This window comes from Anoplophora glabripennis, unplaced genomic scaffold (genome assembly GCF_000390285.2).
Source record: "Anoplophora glabripennis isolate ALB-LARVAE unplaced genomic scaffold, Agla_2.0 scaffold17, whole genome shotgun sequence".
Taxonomy (NCBI): Eukaryota; Metazoa; Arthropoda; class Insecta; order Coleoptera; family Cerambycidae; genus Anoplophora; species Anoplophora glabripennis.
Window position 1 is genome coordinate 79,191 of NW_019416231.1, and position 20,427 is coordinate 99,617.

Sequence of the window (20,427 nt, forward strand, 5' to 3'; positions counted from 1 at the left end):
AATTACTGTGTTGCTTCACTGTTTTTTATATATTTTACACACATTTTTACGATCATAGTTTACTTTAGCCACAGACTAGTTTAGGTAACTAATTGTTTTACAACGTTTTTTCATATGCCAATATTAACACAAAACATTTTAGGTACACTCAACCTAAGGAGCACCTTGGTAACGCAGGGAACACCCCCGAATGTTACCAAAATATTCCTTTTCCGGTGTATACTCAGTTAAATTTTGCGACGTCCTTGTCTTGGGGTCTATGCGGTTACGAATAACGTCACGTATATTCGTAACAGCAGTCGGTTACGATACGATTACAAGTCCGTATAAGTATATATAGGAAGCCCGGTAACGAATTAAAATGATAGCAACATATAATAGGAATTTATAAATAACATTAATAGAATTATGCACTTTACAAACAACTTACAGCAAATCGTCAGGTGTTTCGCCAGTGTTCAAGGTCACTATGTCTCGGTGCAAGTACTAAATTGGATCTACCGTTATGATTCAAAACTAATTTCGTACAAACTGAATATAAATGGTCAAAATATATGATTTAAGTAAAGTTGCTGACTGCTACATAAAATTTTGCTTGTATACCTTAATCCCAGAAATATGTGTCAAAGTTTTAATCACATACTTAACTCGTCAAAAGCAGCAACTCGCTAAGCGTTTGCTAGCCTAAATCGTACTAACGGTTTCAATTTTTCTCAACATAACTAAACTAAGAGTTGTGAGGTGAAAAATTGAAAACGTCTATTTAAAAAACTAAGGTTTATGAAAAATATTATTAGCCAAATGTTGCTAGTTAAAGTTAAAAGTTAAATCCGTGGCTAATTTTCTAATTACTTATTTCATGTTCAAAACTACAATTCCTTACCTTGCCAGTCTATTAAATCTTTTACAAAAATTACTTACAACTTTAAATGTGATATATTCAATAAATTATACGTAATAATAAAGTGTAATTTTTGAACCATGTTATGTAAAAAAAGAAAGGAAAATGTTTGGAGCATATTAAAATTACTGTACCTGATTTGGGAGCAATTCACATTTTGTACGGATAATAAGTAAATTTCCCTGGAATCGAATATTTTGTGCAATATCCATTAAATTAAAATGTATAAAACGGACAAACCAAATTTCTAGGTTAAAAACTGAACGATAGATCAAATGTGACAAATCTTCTTCTTCTGTACATTGTTCACAACAATAGATTCGATTGTCGGATGAATACAATTTTAGGTTAGAAATTAAACGATAAAACAAATGTGACAAAACTTCTTCTGTACATTGTTCATAACAACAGAATCGATTGTCAGATGGATCAAAATTTTAGGTTAGGAAATTTTTACCTTTTTCTTCTTCGTCTTCTGATCAATCTAACTCGCAGCAAAATTGAATGATTAGAGATGTGTAATTAACTTCGTTTGAAATTTGTGGTTAAATATTTGTGAATGTTTCTACTGACGAACAAAATATATTTTACTTTATTCTGTTTTCAGTTTTAAGGACATTATGTTCCGATATTATCCCAAACCTGGCGAAAGGAAAGATACTGAGATAATATGAGCAGTAAGTTCTGTAATAAAAATTATTGTACGGCGAATTTAAAAACCGCGTTGTTCGAGATAGAACTTAGCTACTTTCAGTCTGGTTATCCCGCAATTAACAAGAATCGAGCGAAGATGGAATTTAACTGAGCATAGTTAACTACATATAGAACTACATACAAAGTATATTACTCCGAAAGACATTTTTTTAAAAAACAAGAAGAACGCCTGCAATTCGTCATTTTCCAAGGATAATAAAAGTAAAAGTAATGTTAATTGCACAAACGTCCACAAAACTAATGATGACACTATCGAAGTCCCCCTCAGTCAATAATTAGCACTAATAACAACTCGGTAAACGAAATGGCGATGGGCAAGTCCCCATCCGTCGCGATCACACTACAAAGCAAGGAAATTTTTTTAACTCGGCAGTAGATTTTTCACGCAATTCTTCTTCTACGCACCAGGAAGATTGGATATTCGTTGTAAAAATAAAATCTAGAGCACCCTTGATTAATTTCAGTAAAAAAGAAACGAATCTTTGAACGTCGATAGTTGGTATATATATATTCGGGTTTATGCTCTGTTGTGCGCATGTGCATCCTAAATATTATTGCAGTTGATCGAAGTGATTTTTTTAATTTTTAATCCAACGGAAAACCTATCGACGTACAAAATGTTACGATTTAAAAATTCAGTTTGTGTCATTTAGGTCACCAAAACTCCCAGGAAGTGTCACTGGTCCGCACGCGAACGCACGCACGACACACGAGTAACTGTTGACTATTTGTTGCGCACATACGTCGCACTAACATATATAACTTTAACCACGTTATTCTTTATTACTATTTATTGTTTAATGTTGAATTGTCGGCTTGTTAAAAATATTGATTATTTTTCGAGTGTCGCTTTTTTTTCAAGGTCTTTGACTGCACTTGTACCGAGGCCGCGGGCCACACGTGGCTCCTAGCCGTCAGCAATACAGAGCGTTGATTGTCCCATCCAACAACGGGGGCTTCCGTCTCTCGGAAAAATCTCTAGAAACTGCATTGATCCATGCCTCAAATCTCAAACGATGGTTTTAGGAGGGCTCTACAGCAAATAGCCAACCAGCAATACATTTTTATAGATTTTATTACACAGTTTTTCCAAATATGAATTAATGCACAAATAACAGACTTTTCCCCATTCTAACGCGGATTTTCTATAAAATGGAATTAGTTTGAAACTCAAATTACTTTTTGCTGGAAAGAAATTTGTAATTTACGATGCCAAAAGCGGCAAATTACAAATTTCTTTACAACAAAAAGCAATTCGAGTTTCAAATTAAGTCTATTTTGTAGAAAATCTATGTTAGAATGGGGGAAAGTCTGTTATTAATTCATATTTAGACAAACCGTGTAATGAAATCTATAAAAATGTAGTGCTGGTTGGCTATTTGCGATAGAGCCCTCTTAAGTTTAACTGAATTCGAAATTATTTGCTCCGTCCAGTCACTGACTATATTTTTTGTACGTGCTAGGTGTTTCGAAAAAAAATTCATAGACTGATACTGCGGAACACCAAAAATTAAGACTATACTTTTCTGCAGCTTGCCAGCCGATTTTTTATTTTAATCAAATTTTGGCCATATCTTTTTCGAAAAATAATTTATTGCATTGAAATTTGCTCCCTGTAAATTCTTTAGGATATTTTAGAAGATAACTTTATTTTTTGACACCCTGTGTGTCTGAAATGAGGTATTTCACGACTAAACTCGATAATCTACAAATAAGAAAGTCTCGATGGAAAATATACATTTAATGGTGTCGCTTTAATCTCAAGGTCATTGATTTGAGCCCCACGTTAGGCGCCAAAAATCATCTTTGACATCCCGTACCTTTAAAATAAAATATCCATTAAGAAAAATTTTCTTTGCATATTTTTAAGGGAATAAAAAGAATGTATTACCTTATTTCTCAAATTTTCTCCACGTCGAGCGTTCAAAACATTTCTAGTTACATTTTCCGAAGAGGGGGCCCCCTCGTGAGCTAGTATTGTAAAAATCGCCGCCGCCTGGGCGGTAATAATAGTAAATATGTAACATTAATAGGCCAACAAACATAGTCGCAGTGTACAACAGCTACGCGTTAAAAAATGAATTTCATTTCTACTTCATTGTGTGCCGTCGTGTAAACCCTGTTTGAGAAAATATTGCTGACAGCTGAAGAGACCACATGAGGCGACGTTTCGACAGCGGCGCGTGCCACCACCATCAGACGCTGTCGACGGAGGCGAATCGTTCGCCCAGCTCCTCGCAGAAGTGGAGCGGGGGCTGACGGGACGTCCCTGGGACGGCGGGGACGTGGATCGAGCGGTGGACGGCTCTGCGTCTGCGTCTCCTCCTCTTCCTGTGGCAGATGACGCACAGGAGGACCAGCGTCAGCATTATGGCGGCCAAGGCGCACACCCACGACATACGGATGCGCTCCCGTGGGGGCTCCTCCAGCTTGCCTGCAACAGAATTGGGGGGGGCTGTAGGGCAGCGGGCGAGGCGTCCACGGGACGAAGCTCTATCGATTGTTCTATTACTTCGAGCAATGTGTTTACGAATCGTATGCCTCAAACGTAACATGATTAACGTTTCAGAAGATGTACATGACTTGAACGCTCCAATTGTACGTAAAAATGTAGAGATTGAAGACCATTTTTTTCCTTTTTTGTTTATACTCCAAGTCTGATCTCGAAATTTCATGCCCTGAACTCAAAATTTATAATTTGAACTCGATATTTCAAGTCTGAGCTTGGAATATCGAATATTATGCACAAAAACTGGCGAACAAGTCATGTATACTGATCTATTGTGTAACATTTAACTACAAGAATGACTGCCGAGTGTAAAAACAATCGACAATTTCTACCGTAATGCAGATGAGAAACTAAAATGAGACGGAACTAATCCAGGCTAACGTGCAAATGAAGTGGTGAAAGGCAAATAAAGCCAGAAGAGATAGAGGCGGTGACTCGGCTAAAATAAAGAAAACTTAAAAACCGTCCCCAGAATAGACACCCTCAAGCCGTATAAAAAAAAATACGTATCGAGGTGCACAAGAAAATAATTCGATAATTTTATAGCGTCCAAAAAAAAAACATACTCGTCTCTATTGTACCCCTCCGAGACAACTTCAAACGTCCGTGTTTTAATAAATAACAATTAAAGTTACCGAGGCACGATACTGGTTGTTAGTCTGATGAATCGTAGCCGTAGACCGGCACCCGTTTGGCTTGAGGGGGTCGCGTTCTGGGACGTGGAAAAGTAGAAAACAGACTCACGTGAGCGTGAGGTTAGTAGGCATGCTGAGTTCAGTGGGGGCGTCACGCCAGCCTCAGCAGCGGCAGCGTCGCCAAGAACAGTGGTGGCAGGAGGTGCCGTAGGCTACGAGGCCGCCGTAGAGACGCGCGCGACACACCTGCACATACAACAAGACTTTTACGACCCTGCCACCACCTCACTCACAGATTAACGATTAACGTCCACATGGAAACTTGGATGTTCGAACGATTCGCCCGTTTGCCGTTTTGCGTAAGTTGCAATTTTCCTATTAACGGAACGCAACGTAATAGTTTTTTCACGTAACATTTTTTTAAAGTCTTTTGGGTATTAAATTATTTGAATCCTCAATTCGCAGTTTAATTGAAAAAATTGTAGCATCTGTGCAAGAATTGTTATTTTTTCGTAAATGTTGTTAAAAAATTCGTTTACCGAATAAAACTGGTATCACGGACTCTACGTTTGCCGTAAAAAATACTGGGGAAATAATTAAAGGAAAACTTTGTAGATACCCCAAGCGATAGCTTGTGTGAGCGATTCCAGAATTGGCAATTTAGAACATACTTTGGACAGATCTGGACTTATTAAGAGGTCATTTTTTTTAACTTTATCAGATATTTTGAAAAAAATTTGCTTTACCTAATTCTATCTTGCGTTAAGAGGAAAATTCTCAACTTAACAATGCCTCGTATACACGTAATCAGAATTATGTGCAACAGCATACGGGGTGTGTATTGTGAGTATTGAGCCTCGAAACACAAAATTTGTATAATTTTGTTTAGGACGTCGTCTTGTTTTCGGTTACTTCCGAGAACTTCCGCTTGGGAAGAAGTAAAATTTAAATTCCGTATCGCGATATTCAACGTGGAAATACTGAAAATTGTGGAAGGTACTCTATTTATTAGATTTCGAAATATTTTTCCGATGAAGAACACTCTTCATGTCACCTTTTTCTGGAAACATCGATTCTGCTGTTTGACGTTTCGTTTTTTTTATTTGCATCAACTTCATTTACTAAACTTGTTTTACATTCACCGATTTTTTACACAATAAAATGCTCAAGAAATGACACGAGTTATATCGGTACAAGTTGTTAAAAAAAATTATAGTAAATGGCGTAGTTTCAATAACCTAAATAAGAAAATGGGTACGATAGAACTACTTCTAATTTCGGTGAACGATTTTTATTCTAAAGGTTGACTCCCTCTGTGCTCTGTCCTCTCTGTGCCATTCAAATGGCTATAGTAGGAAGCGACCTGCTATATTGCAGGACTGCCACCCACAGAGGGTGAAACGCAATGTTTTAATTGCCAGTGTTGCGAGAAACAACTATTCTGCTGGCTATATGCCCCGACCGGCATTGAATTATACTTGCAACACCTAGTGCAACAGTTAGGATCGTTCGTGGGTTTAACCTACCAGGCACAGACCAGTTTCGGACTTATTAGTCCTCATCAGTGTGTCATAGGTGAGACAACCTACGAACGATCCAGCCGTGCAATGTATTTCCTTGTCGTGAGGATACGATCCAGCCGTTATGCGGCCGTATCCTTGTTTCTCCCAACACTGGCAATTAAAACATTGCCGAATTTGTTGTAGCGCGTAAAAGGTACCACAACCATCGTGTAAAACAAGTGTTAATCATTCTGTTTTTCAAAATACACATTTTTGTAGCACGCTTTATTAACGTGTACGTGTGGCGTTATAATTATGCTTGAGATACATTTTAGTCATCGTCAGGAGCTTTTTTGAATAAATAATACGAAATTTTTTGGTTTTAAGGATGAAAACACGTTTGGCCTCGGACTCTTGATGATGATGATGATGGCTGAAATAGAACCGAAACGTATCTAAACCGCAACGACTTACTACACACAATTAAAAATATGTATTTTAAAAGCCCTGTCGGCACAACACGCATTTCCATTAGAAAGTACAGGAAAACCAGATCGGAACAATGGTTTTTTGCTCTGGGTTCGACGGCAAGGAGAAAAAATAAAGTAGGGAGTCGATAAATTTGGTTTTTTTTCAAACGCTGCTATAACGACGCTACTTTATTCCTATTTGAACTGTGTTTATTATTTTCAATATTTCCATGATAGAATTACTATTTCAGATAAAGTGTATACGTTATATTAAATTTTTTTATTATTTCTCGAAACAACACACTTTTCAATCACACTCCGTATACGTTCGGTTTCCATGTTTCCGGTAATTGTTGACACTTTACTTAAAATACATCGGCTTCGTTTCAGCGACCGACCGACTCGTGGTGCTAAAACGAAGCTTATTGTCAAAGTGCATCGGAGAACAACTTGTGAGGCTAGGAAGACTGAGAGAGGACGGCGGAATCAACTCTTCAGCCGTCCGCGACCTCACCGTATTAGGTACAGACATAGAAATGCAAGCGTTGGACATCGAATCAAGGTATTATCGAATACGTTTTGTAAATTTCGACTTTTATAGATCTAAGTAATCGAAGGCTGGTATTTAACTAATAAAAAAAAGTTAACTGGTAAAAGCAAGATATTTGTCGAAAGGTTTGTAAAGGAAAGTTAAAACAAATCCGAAGCGTAAACGGGTAACGCTTCGCTTAAGAGGGCTCTGTAGCAAATAGGCAACCAGCAATACATTTTTATCGATTTTACTACACAGTTTGTCTAAATATGAATCACTGCACAAATAACAGACTTTCCCCCCTTTTAACGCAGATTTTCTATAAAATGGACTTGGTTTGAAACTCAAATTCCTTTTTGGTGTAAAGAAATTTGTAATTTAAGATGCAAATTACAAATTTCTTTACGACAAAAAGTAATTTGAGCTTCAAACTAACACCATTTTATAGAAAAACTGTGTTAGAATGGAGGAAAGTCTGTTATTTGTGCATTGATTCATATTTAGACAAACCGTGTAATAAAATCCATAAAAATGTATTGCTGGTTGCCTATGTGCGACAGAGCCCTCTTAACATACAAACGACGAGAATCTGCGCCAACGAAACGTCATTACTTAAAAAAAAAAATTGAAAACGGTGTGACTATGAACATTACTCGGAACGAAAATGAGGGAATGACTCAACTATACTGAAAGAAAAACAATTGAAATTATTCACTTGTGGGGTGACATCCCGCATCTTTTGCGGTTTGAATACTAGAATTTTAGTACAATATCAACCGTTGCGTCACTCACAGTCCGCCTCGTCGGATTCGTCGCCGGCGCCGCAGTTGTTCATCTTGTTGCACCTCAGCTTGTCGGGGATGCAGAACCCCGTCTGCGAGCACTGGAACTCGTCGCAGCTCGGCCCCTCGATCACCTCCGTCCACACCGCCCTGAAGCCTTGCGCCCCCACCGCCTTGTCGGCGGTTATGAAGCTGGAGACAAAAAAAAAGGGACGCGTAAACTGAATTTTTCCAACGGATCGAGGCCAAATTACCTGAATCGCATCGTATTCGAGGTCGATATATACTGCCACTTCTCCGTGATCGGTTTCTCTCCGCACAGTTCTATCGGCGTCGACGTTAGGTCGTTCCACAGTCTGAGGACGGCTGCTGGACAGCCCCGACCTAGAACGTGAGTGTGATGATATTTAATAGGAAAATTTGATAAATTCAAGCGGCTAATTGAAAAAGAAAAGCAAAAAAATGGCAACTGACCACCTCGATCGCCTGATTTGAGTGCCCTTGATTATTTCTGTAATGTTAGAGCAATGAGGAATAAAAAGTCAGCGTAGAGTTAAGAATTAATAAGCTTGAAACAGGTATATGTCTGGTGGTTCAGCTGACAAATGATCCTAGTGGTTTACTAGATATTGCGAATGTAGTTGAATGCTGGTCGGGGCCATTAGTCAGCAGAGTAGTTGTTCCCCGCAGTATCAGATAGACAACTACTAAGCGTTTAATATACTGAAGGGAATATAATGGTTCATGTATTCAAAATTGCCCTTTGCCCTTAGAAAAAACATGCCACGCCTTTTAAATTGATTACAATCTAGTCTAATCTAAAGTGTCAGTTATAATCGAGAACAATTTCAAATCTTTTGCAAGAAATTACAATTTTTTTGGAAGAATTACTCGTAGATCATCATTTAAAACGGTATTAAAGGACATTGGCCCCAGTAGAGAGTCTTGGGGCACACCTGACACTGCTGCGATGGAATTTTAAATACTTTTTATCCCGTCTAGATGAGCATAAGAAATTTGTGGATTAAAGTAAAAAATAAGAAAGGTAATTTCCAAAATCACTCTTAAAATCACGTCATTAAACTATTCCCCCGTAATTGAAAAAATTCATACCCAGCGGTTCCCCTTCCACGGCGAACTTTTCGAACACCAGCAGGATCTTGTACTTCGGCCTGACGTTGACGTACCAGTTGCAGCTCTTCGAAGCCTGACTTTTAGACGGAGCGCCGTAGTCCTTCGGGAAGTTCGGACTGGTGATGACGCCGTAGTCCAGGCTGCTCACGTTGCCCCCGCAATCGCCGAAGATCGACTTGGCGTCCTCGAAGCTGTACCTCGCCTTGAAGCCGCTGAACACCCCCTCCGAGTCGGAGTGTAGGATGACCTTGAGACCCATGGCGCCGCGGTTGGACTCGATGGGACCCGGGGCCGTCATGTGGCAGTACCTGCCGATCATGGTCTCCGTGCCGTCGCGGTAGATGTTGTGGATCTCCACCCAGTCTTCCTGGCAAACCGTGGTGCTGGAAAATTGTTAAAAATTTGTAATGTCGCGGTGTTAGGTATGTCTGGAAGTCTCACCCGTAGAATCCGATGCTGCTGTTGGCGTTCTCGGCTCGTATCTTGAAGTTATCGAACACCAGTGAAACCTGCTCGTTATTCGTCGCCAGAAAGAGGTAGGTGCAGTTCGTGTCGCTGGGGTAGTTGGCGGGGTATCGCGGCGAATTGAACTCCCCCTTCTTCTTGCTGGTGCTCCTGTAGGTGAACGAGCAGGACCCGTCCGGGGCCGCCGTGCCCGGGATCCGATACTCTGGGGAAGGAATAAGATTTATTCCATATCGAGGGGAACGATGACGTATTTAGCGTAGTTTTGTTGTAAATACACTGATTTAATTGTATCTAAACGGACGTATTTCAAAACGATCGAAAAAATACAAACATGACATAGTTCCGGCAAATAGAATTATTGTTAAAAGGGGAAAGGACTTTATTGCTTCAAGCTTTACCTGTCTCGAACGTGTAGTTCGCCTTGAAACCCCTACCCATCAGTTCCCCGCTGCTGAAGACCATCACCAGCCTGGGTCCATCGGAAACCACAACGGATGGCTTCGTTTCTTCCCCGCACATCTCGTAGTCGAACTTGTCGTACGAGTCAGTGGTCTCTTGGCCGCGGAGATAGATCTTCAGGTAACCGTCAGAACAGCTGAGGGTGAAACAATGCCGTTACATATACACGTCTTTAGATAGATCTAATTGTTCATATACGTAGACTACATTAGTTTATAATAGTTGTGAACCTAGAAGACGGATATCCAGAAGTCGTATCGATGGACAACAGGCACACAAAAAAAAAGTTCAAAACCAAAAGACTCGCAAATCATTTCTGAAGGAATTCGATGCGCTGAACACAATCAAAACATATATTTTCGTAGTATTTTGAGACCTAGTACATTGCTATTAGTAAAAATTACACATGACCTCTATATTTCTCAAAAAAATCCAATATTTGGGTGAAAACTGGCTCAAATATGGGTCAAAACTGTTTTTTTCCTAAATTTTGTCAAAACTTATAATTTTCGTAGTATTTTGAGACGCTGAATACGATGCAATTAATAAAATTTACCGATGACCTGATATTTCTCAAAAAATCCAATATTTGAGTGAAAACTGGCCCAAATATGGGTCAAAACTGATTTTTTCCAAAATTTTGTCCAAATATATTATTTTCCTAGTATTTTCAGACGCTGAACACAATCAAAACATATATTTTCGTAGTATTTTGAGACCTAGTACATTGCTATTAGTAAAATTTACACATGACCTCTATATTTCTCAAAAAAATACAATATTTGGGTGAAACTGGCTCAAAGATGGGTCAAAACTGTTTTTTTTTCCTACATTTTGTCAAAACTTATAATTTTCGTAGTATTTTGAGATGCTGAATACGATGCAATTAATAAAATTTACCGATGACCTCTATATTTCTCAAAAAATCCAATATTTGAGTGAAAACTGGCCCAAATATTGGTCAAAACTGATTTTTTTCCAAAATTTTGTCCAAATATATTATTTTCCTAGTATTTTCAGACGCTGAACACAATCAAAACATATATTTTCGTAGTATTTTGAGACCTAGTACATTGCTATTAGTAAAATTTACACATGGCCTCTATATTTCTCAAAAAAAAAAACAATATTTGGGTGAAAACTGGCTCAAATAAGGGTCAAAACTGTTTTTTTCCTAAATTTTGTCAAAACATGTAATTTTCGTAGTATTTTGAGACGCTGAATACGATGCAATTAATAAAATTTACTCATGACCTCTATATTTCTCAAAAAATGCAATATTTGGGTAAAAACTGGCCCAAATATGGGTCAAAACTGATTTTTTCCAAAACTTTGTCCAAAGATATCATTTTTGTAGTATTTTGAGACGCTCAACACGATGAAATTTATAAAATTTACCCGCGACCTCTATATTTTTCAAAAAATCCAATATTTGGGTGAAAACTGGACCAAATATGGGCAAAACTGCTTTTTTTTCCAAAATTTTGTCCAAATACATATATCATTTTCGTAGTATTTTAAGACGCTGAACACGTTGAAATTAGTAAAATTTACCCATGACCTATATATCTCAGAAAATCCAATATTTGGGTGAAAACTGGCTCAAATATGGGTCAAAACTGTTTTTTTCCTAAATTTTGTCACAACATATGAATTTCGTAGTAATTTGAGACGCTGAACACGATGAAATTAGTAAAATTTACCCATGACCTCTATATTTTTCAAAAAATGCAATATTTGGGTGCAAATTGGCCCAAATATGGGTCAAAACTGATTTTTTCCAAAACTTTGTCCAAAAATATTATTTTCGTAGTATTTTGAGATGCTGAATACGAAGAAAATAATAAAATATACCCATGACCTCTATATTTCTCAAAAAATCCAATATTTGGGTGAAAACTGGCTCAAATATGGGTCAGAACTGATTTTTTCCAAAACTTTGTCCAAAAATATCATTTTCGTAGTAATTTGAGATGCCGAACACGATGAAATTAGTATAACCTCTATATTTCTAAAAAAATCCAATATTCTTCCAAAAAAAGTAGGAAGAGATCAGTTTTGACCCACATTTCCGCGTGTTCATGCAAAAATTTCACTTTTTTTCCGAAATTCATCGGCAAGTCATGAATTTTGACTAGGTATATGGTGTCCACCACATCGAATTCCTTAGGAAATGATATGTGGCTCTCTTGGATTTGGACAATTTTTTTGTGAGCCTGCATAATTAACCAAAGAAAAAAATATTAATTGGGAAAGAAATTCGTCATCCTCTTCAAACTTCAAAAAGCGACATCATCTATCACTTTTTTCCGGGATTCGATGCACCGGCTTTGTCCCCATTGTACGCCTAGCTGTGACAGAACGGCTAATACACAACGCATCCGTCAATTCGGCTCTGGATGCGGACTACATGAAGATGACAGCACTGTACGCGGAAAACGTACTTGGGCCGGCCGGCATTCCGAAGGGTTAATTAATGGTTCGGTTCAATCGGTCTACGGTTTGATGCATGTCGGCCTCGTGTGCAGCAGATATTCGACGGTAAACGGAAATACCTGTGAGTAATTGCGTCATGAACAAAAAGAGAAGAGGAATCGAATAGTGATCTTGCAAATTAAATTGGTTCTATCGAATTTGGTGAAAATCAGTCCAGGCAAATAAAAGATGTACGGGATGCAACAGCGACAAATCCTCAAATCTGCAGAAAACGTTAAAAACGAGAGTAACAAAGATTGGAGGTTGAATACAGTTTTTCTTCAATTACTTAAGATGCATTGAAGATAAAGATTTCAAATTTGGTACAGTGTATTTCCTTCACTTAAAAATTTGATCGAAATCTAACCAATAGTACCTATTGAATTATCTGAATTGATATAGCGTACTATAGATTATACAATCACTGTTACAGTCCGTACAATACATGTCGAGATAAATTCCAAGAACTATTGTAACAATTTACCGCGCCTATAGGAGGAGTTTGAGAAGTTTCAACTGTCAAAAAACAGTTCTGATAACAATCCAATGAGCTGAAAAATGTGATCGTACTCCAAATAAAGAAGAAATGTGGACATCGAAGTTAATATAATTCGAAGTTATTGGAAAATACCACCGACAACTTATTTATTAATATTATTTGCAGTAGGAGATATGGAGTGCGAAATCGGATAATCAACCTACTTAACGATGTTGGTAAAGTGCCCAAGTTTTCTCATCGACAAGGAGATGCGACAATCAGCAACTGAAAGGGGGCTATAGAAGTTATTAACAAAGTTTGTGTGAACGTCGCTGTATTGGGGAATATTCTGCACCTAATAAAAATATACGTCTAAACTGTGGGGGATTTATACGTCCATATATATCAGGGGCAGTTATTAACATTTTTAGGCTCGTTCAATGAATTCCACCAAATTTTCGATTAATTCGACAACTGTTTCAAGAAGAAAAATCCATTTCTAATCAGGTATTTTGGACATAATATCATTGGAAAGGCTTCGTAAATATTTCGATATTATAATTCCGCTTGTTTCGACCCTGGTGTGAATATATAGGGTGTCCCAAATTTGAATTGTGCGTCATTTTCATTCATTATGCAGGGTCACATGTTGCGGTTAGACAAAATGGAGCGTTATGACGGATGAGCGAGAGAAGATTGTGAAAATTCATTACAAATACGGAGAGTGTGTAGGTGAGACTGTTTATACAGTAGAGTTTGTGTCAAAACAAAAGTCTGCATCTCGTTACTGACGTCATGCGCCAATAAAACGAAACTAAGCTGGCTAACGACACACTATCATATTTACACTACAGTTTCGACAAATGTTTCAAGTAGAAATAGCCTCTTCGGATCTTTAGGTATTTGGGACAACGTGATACCATTGGAAACCGAGCTTTCGAAAATATTTCGGTAGTTAACATATATTTTATAATACAAAACAAATTTTTCTTTAAAAACTCACGTCAATGATCAGTTAACGTTTAAAACTCTTTGATATTTAACTTTTGGCTTGTTTTGATCGTGGTGTGAATAAAGTACAGTATGCCTAGGCACATGTAGTGACGTCACTAACGAGACAGACGAAATCGAGGCATACATGATGCATCATTAGATATAAAGGACAATGTGGTGACGCCACTAACGAGAACACTTTCTCAATCTTCAAACGAAATATTTATTTTGCCACAATATTTAAGGTTACGTCCACATTTCAACTGTACATACTTAAACTGACTTTTAAACAGATGTTAATGTGGAAATTCCACGTTTTGCGTCTTACGACCACGGCCACCTTGAATTGAATGTTTATGCAGTAGAGTTTGTGTCAAAACGAAAGTCTGTATCTCGTTACTGACGTCATGCACCAATAAAACGAAACTAAGCTGGATGAAGACACTATATCCATATCCACACCATGATTTCGGCAAATGTTTCAAATAGAAAAAGCCACTTCGGATCTTTAGGTATTTGGGACAACGTGATACCATTGGAAACTGAGGTTTCGAAAATATTTTTCTTTAAAAACTCACGTCCGTTGTCAGTTAACGTTTAAAACTTTTTGATATTTAAATTTTGGCTTGTTTTGACCGTAGTGTGAATAAAGTATGGTGTGCCTAGGCGCATGTGGTGACGTCACTAACGAGACAGACGAAATCAAGGCATGTATGCGTGATTAGATATAAAGGACAATGTGATGACGTCACTAACGAGAACGCATTCTCAAACTTCAAACGAGATATTTACTTTGGCACTTTCAAATTTAGACTCTACATACTTTTAAACCGACTTTTTAGCATACGTTTATGTGGAAATTTGTCCTCAGTTCGTTACTGACGTCATGTAACTAAGCTGGCTGTTACTACGGTGTCAAGAAATGTTTTAAGTAAAAAAAGTTCTCCCTTTAACCCTTTGAAAACCACTTCTTTAATTTATTTTAACACATTTTTCAAGCTGGAAAAATAACTTACTCTTTATTTGATCCTTTGAAAATATCGAACATGGCAAAATAAAAAAACTGAGGTCTTGAAAATATTTGGTGTTGAGATTTTAAGTAATACAAGTTTTCTAGAACCGTTGAACAAAAACTACCAATTTTTCAAAAGTTTAAAATAGAAAAAGCCACTTACTCTCCTTTCCGCCCCTTGGGTATTTCGAACAGGACGAATTCGAGGCGCACCCTCTCCAGGTGCTGCGCGTCCTGCATCCCGTAGATGAAGTACCTGCAGACTAGCTTCGGCATGTAGGGAAAGGGGTAGTTCGGGCTGAAGACGAACCCGCTGGACTCCCTTTTGCTCAGTATCTTCTGGTCGCACTCGGTGCCGCGGATGTGCTCTCCGTCGTTCTTACTTATGAAATCTGACGACAAAAAAAATTGTTACAATGTCACGCGTGATCGTCGTGAGTTGCGGTTCACCTAATTTTGTGAATGAGTTGGAAAACTCAAAAATGCCCTTAAAGCCTCTGTTCTGAGTATTGGCAGTGCGTGGAAGGGTGACGAATGTGACGAGAAGGGAAGATTCAGACGAGTAGATGACCAGGTTGCGCTGCTGGCCGCAGTAGGTCCCTATCACGGCGGAGGTGTTGTCCGGACCGTCGTATACTTTCACGAAGTCGAATGGACAGCTGCAACAGATCGTCGTTAACGCGAAGCTCCTCGCACCGAAGGATATCACTCACTGTGGTCCTCCAAAAAAGAGATCGAAGTCTCTGAATTCCAGTCGGATCCTCTCCCCGGAAGCCCCAAGGAATTGGTAGGAACAGTACAGTGCCTTCGGGTAGGAACCCGGGTAGGTCGGCGTTAGAATGAGTCCTGTGGGTCTGACGGCGCCTTTTACCAAAAAATTGCAAGGCCCACCACCGATCGGCGTACCAACCTCGTACTCCGCTGAGGAAGCGAAAATAATGATAAAAAAAAATCAATTACAAGGAGGAGGCAATATAGTTTGAAATAAAAAAAGTATATTTAAAAATAATCCAGGGAACTAGATCACTGGCGCATCATAGATTTAGAAATACGGAAGTTAATTTTAAACAACTAGAGTTATTAGTGACAATAGGTACTTGCCAATATCTCCACCACTGACTTGTGTACTAGCTCAGTAAAATTTGCCCATAATTAGTAAAGTTTCATCAATCTACAAACATCTTTAGATGGCTCTATAGCAAATAGGCAACCAGCAATACATTTTTATAGATTTTATTACACATTTTGTCTAAATATGAAGTAATACACGAATAACTGACTTTCCTCCATCCTAACGCAGATTTTCTATAAAATGGAGGTAGTTTGAAACTCAAATTACTTTTTGTTGTAAAGAAATTTGTAATTTGCATCGTAAATTACAAATTTCTTTACACCAAAAAGTAATTTGAGTTTCAAATTAATTCCATTCTATAGAAAATCTGCGTTAGAATGGAGGAAAGTCTATCATTTGTGCATTAATTCATATTTAGACAAACTTTGAAATAAGATATATAAAACTGTATTGCTGGTTGCCTATTTGCTATAGAGCCATCTTAAGAAATATGTATTTAAGTAAACGTGATCTACTTTTAAATTAATTTTAACACTCTGTATCTCGTGAACGAAGTATTTCTGGACGTATGTTTATACGGACTTTTTGTATCAGTTTGTGACGTAGACTCCTTTATTAAAGTTTGGCAGAGTATTTCGTTAATATCCTGTAACACTGACTGAAAGATTTTGAAACGCCGGCATTCAAACATTAATAAATTAATGTTGATACGCAAACTGTAACAGGTAAATATTAATTCGAACGTTCTAACAAAATTGTGAATGTACTATGCTGTCGTAGCTTGCGACGTTTTCTATTAGACACGCGGTATAACAAACAATAAAAAATGAACCGTTACACCACTGACGTCAATCCGTTGTTATTTAAAGCTAACCTTTAATGGCGGCACTAAATTTAGGCATCCGAAACGTTTACCCAAAAAGAAAAGGTAGAAAGTAAAAGTCGACTTTACGGCTTACCGCACGGTCTTTGCGTACAGAAACATGAAAATTTAATATGCTCTTCCCACATTCTATTCTCGGTCTAATCTTCATTAAATATTTAATTACGTTTTGGCAGACAAATTGATTGCTTATTTCAATTAGCTTGGCGCTCTTCGTTGGGCTTTGGATATTTTCGTTAACAACAAAGGAGCCTTTGATTCCATAAACTGTAATTAATTATGTGGCGGAGGGACGAAACGAATTAACGTCTTAAAAATGGCGAAGGGAATGTACAGGAAATGCCATACTCTAATTTTTTTTGTCCTCCGTGTCCAGTCGCGAATAAACATATACTTCTGTTATTTTCCCAGGACTAAGGGTCGTTCCATACATTTCCGCAAACGCTACGCCCAGTCTGATTCCATCCTCACCGCGACGCTCCCAATCCATCAACTGCGGACTTATTGTTGGCTGACCGCTAACAAATACCTTTCTATTTTCTCTATTTTCCCGGAGTCCCTATTAATCACCGAATAAATACATCAAACTTTCCGGCATAAGAAAATCCCCTTTGTCGAAAGACCTGCGGATGATTACGGAGCAATTCCGATCTCTTTGAATAGAATTGGTGCTAATTATTACGGATTTAGCCTTTCATTAAGTAGAATTGTTAAATACGCTGCGGTGAAGAGAGACAATTATTCGTCTTTATGAATGTGGTGCAGCAAGGAAGCATAGATGGATTCTAATTATCTTGTTTTTCGGTTAGTCTTGTGTGATTTTTCCAGTGAGATGGACACACCAGTGTAGAGGAAGATTTTTTGATATGTATATAAAATTCTTTTTCAAAACGTTCAAAAGAACATGAAACCCATAATTTTTTAACGTTTAAACATTATTCAAGTCCTTTAATAAGAAGCAAGAACTCGGAGATTAAAAAACATCTTTTTCGAAACGTTCAAAACAACATGAAACATAATTTTTTAACGTTTAAAATTTTTTCAAGTCCTTTAATAAGAAAGAACGCAGAAATTAAAAAAAAAACATCTTTTTCGAAACGTTCAAAACAACATGAAATAAAATTTGTGAACGTTTAAACGTTATTCAAGTCCTTTAACAAGAAGCAAGAACGCAAAACATCTTTTTCGAAACGTTTAAAACAACAGGAAACATAATTTTTTAATGTTTAGGAAATAACGCAGAAATTAAAAAAAAACTTTTTTTTCGAAACGTTCAAAACAACATGAAATAGAATTTTTAAACATTTAAACGTTATTCAAATCCTTTAACAAGCAAGAACGCAAAGATTAAAAAACATCTTTTTCGAAACGTTCAAAACAACACGAAACAGAATTTGTTAACGTTTAAACGTTATGCAAGACCTTTAATAAGAACCAAAAACGCAGGGATTAAAAAACATCTTTTTCGAACGTTCAAAACAACATACATTATTTTTTAACGTTTAAACATTATTCAACACCTTTAATAAGAAGCAAGAACGCAGAAATTAAAAAACATCATTTTTGAAACGTTCAAAACAACATGAACTATATTATTTTTTAATGTTTAAACATTATTCAATTCCTTTAATAAGAAGGACGCAGAAATTAAAAAACAACTTTTTTGAAACGTTCAAAACAACATGAAACTCAAAATTTTTTAACGTTTGAACAATTTTCAAATCCTTTAATAAGAAGAAAGAAAGCAGGTATTAAAAAACATCTTTTTCGAAACGTTCAAAACAACATCATGAAGTACATTATTTACGTTTAAACATTATTCGAGGACCTTTAATAAGAAGCAAGAACGCTGGAATTAAAAAACATCTCTTTCGAAACGTTCAAAACAACATGAAATACAGCATTTTTTAATGTTTAAACATTAGTCAAGACCTTTAATAAGAAGCAAGAAAGCAAAGATTAAAAAACACCCTTTTCGAAACGTTCAAATTACCATGAAATATTCTAATTTCGAACGTTCATAAATCTGTAAACTATATTTTTCGCGATGCCTGTTTTTGTTCAAAACGTTAAAAAAACACTATAGCTTTAAACTATAGGGACTTCATATAAATACCTGTTACAACGTTCAAAAGAGACGTTTAACTGTCTTTCGAGTTGCTTTAAAGCGACGAAAGGACGTAAAGTTATATATGTTTAAAAATATTTAAAGAAATCTTGTTTTAAACGTTCAAAATAGCATGCAATATCGAACGCTTGAAAGTTTGCATGATGTAAAAGCGACACAATTCCGCAGAACTTGAAACATTTATGTTCTAATCCTCCAAAAGAGGATAAAATGATGATCTTTTGAACGTTTTGACGTTATTCGCGTAAGAAAAGCAAGGCCTACTGTTACTATTCGCATTTTTTTAGTTGGATCCGAACGAAATTTTCCGGTAAACTAAAAGGAATTACATCCGTTCAAGAAAACACGACTGTTAAATGTACTCACAGTCATTAATAAATTGATATCTGCCGAGGAAGATGTCGCTGGTGGAGGCGTTCTTGTCGGTGTGGAAGGAGAGAGCGAGCGCCCTGTATAGCGAGACCCGCGCCCTGGGTGGGATCGGGCCGCAGTACCTCCCGCCGAAGGGGGTGTTCACTAGCTCAGCGGGGTCCGGCTGCAGCACCTCGGAATAGACGTCCATATACTCGTGGACACAACTACATAAACAATAGGGGGGTTAGGCATCCTCAGCTATGGAAGACATGAATTGGATATAGATTTGCCAGTATAAAAAAATTAGTACCCGTATACGAAAATATTACAAGTGACGAAATGATTTATTTGAGCCCCCGTGTCTACGGCACTGGAAATTCATTTTGTAATCCGTGAAAAGTTTTGTGATAAACGTTAGTTTTATTATTAAAAGAAAGCATTGTGTTTATTATTACGGCTGTCAGAGAGAGCCGCAATCCAATGGCGTGCCAAATTGGTCAACCGAGATATTCGTGAGCCGCCTTACTGTAGCTGAAATTATAGTAATACCTCCGAATTTTTTATAACTGCATCGATTTCTCTCAAAATTTAGAATTAGGCTTATCTTACCCCCCACTTCAAAACTTATATACGCGCTAGGTGTGCTTTTTGTTCTTAAGGGGTGAAAACTACCCCTTATTAAAAAAAAGAAAAAATACAAATTTAAGCATTTTATGTAATCAATCTTTTTTATTTGTGCAGTATGAGTAGTTTCATGTGCTATCTAACATGAAACTTAGTGTATCCCAAATTTTCAACCCGGATAAACCTTTAAAAACCACCCCTTTGGATGAAAATAATATAAAAAATTGTTTTCAACTTGAAACGTTTTAATCATGCATTTTTATCAAATTAAAATTGTTTCTTGATTAAAAAATCTTTTTTAT

At 37.2% G+C, this 20,427-nt stretch overlaps 1 protein-coding gene across 1 annotated transcript; it reads right to left on the minus strand.

The window, feature by feature from the left end:
- Positions 1 to 3,810: 3,810 nt before the first annotated feature.
- Positions 3,811 to 19,724, minus strand: LOC108917823 (tolloid-like protein 1). The gene is made up of 10 exons (XM_018724584.1): positions 19,514 to 19,724; positions 15,778 to 15,985; positions 15,515 to 15,723; positions 15,228 to 15,456; positions 10,046 to 10,242; positions 9,621 to 9,849; positions 9,159 to 9,562; positions 8,300 to 8,429; positions 8,056 to 8,237; positions 3,811 to 4,049 (listed from the first exon to the last, which is right to left on the minus strand). Exons 1-10 carry the CDS (start codon positions 19,707 to 19,709, stop codon positions 3,811 to 3,813), a joined length of 2,223 nt encoding a protein of 740 aa, XP_018580100.1. The 5' UTR covers positions 19,710 to 19,724.
- Between the last annotated feature and the right edge of the window lie 703 nt (positions 19,725 to 20,427).

Excerpts from the sequence above, each read along its gene's own strand:
- LOC108917823 (XM_018724584.1), bottom strand. The coding sequence starts at position 19,709 with ATGGACGTCTATTCCGAGGTGCTGCAGCCGGACCCCGCTGAGCTAGTG. Across the intron at positions 8,430-9,158 it reads CGTGGAAGGGGAACCGCTGG|GTCGGGGCTGTCCAGCAGCC; the intron begins GTATGAATTTTT and ends CTCACGTTCTAG. Across the intron at positions 8,238-8,299 it reads TCGAATACGATGCGATTCAG|CTTCATAACCGCCGACAAGG; the intron begins GTAATTTGGCCT and ends TTTTGTCTCCAG.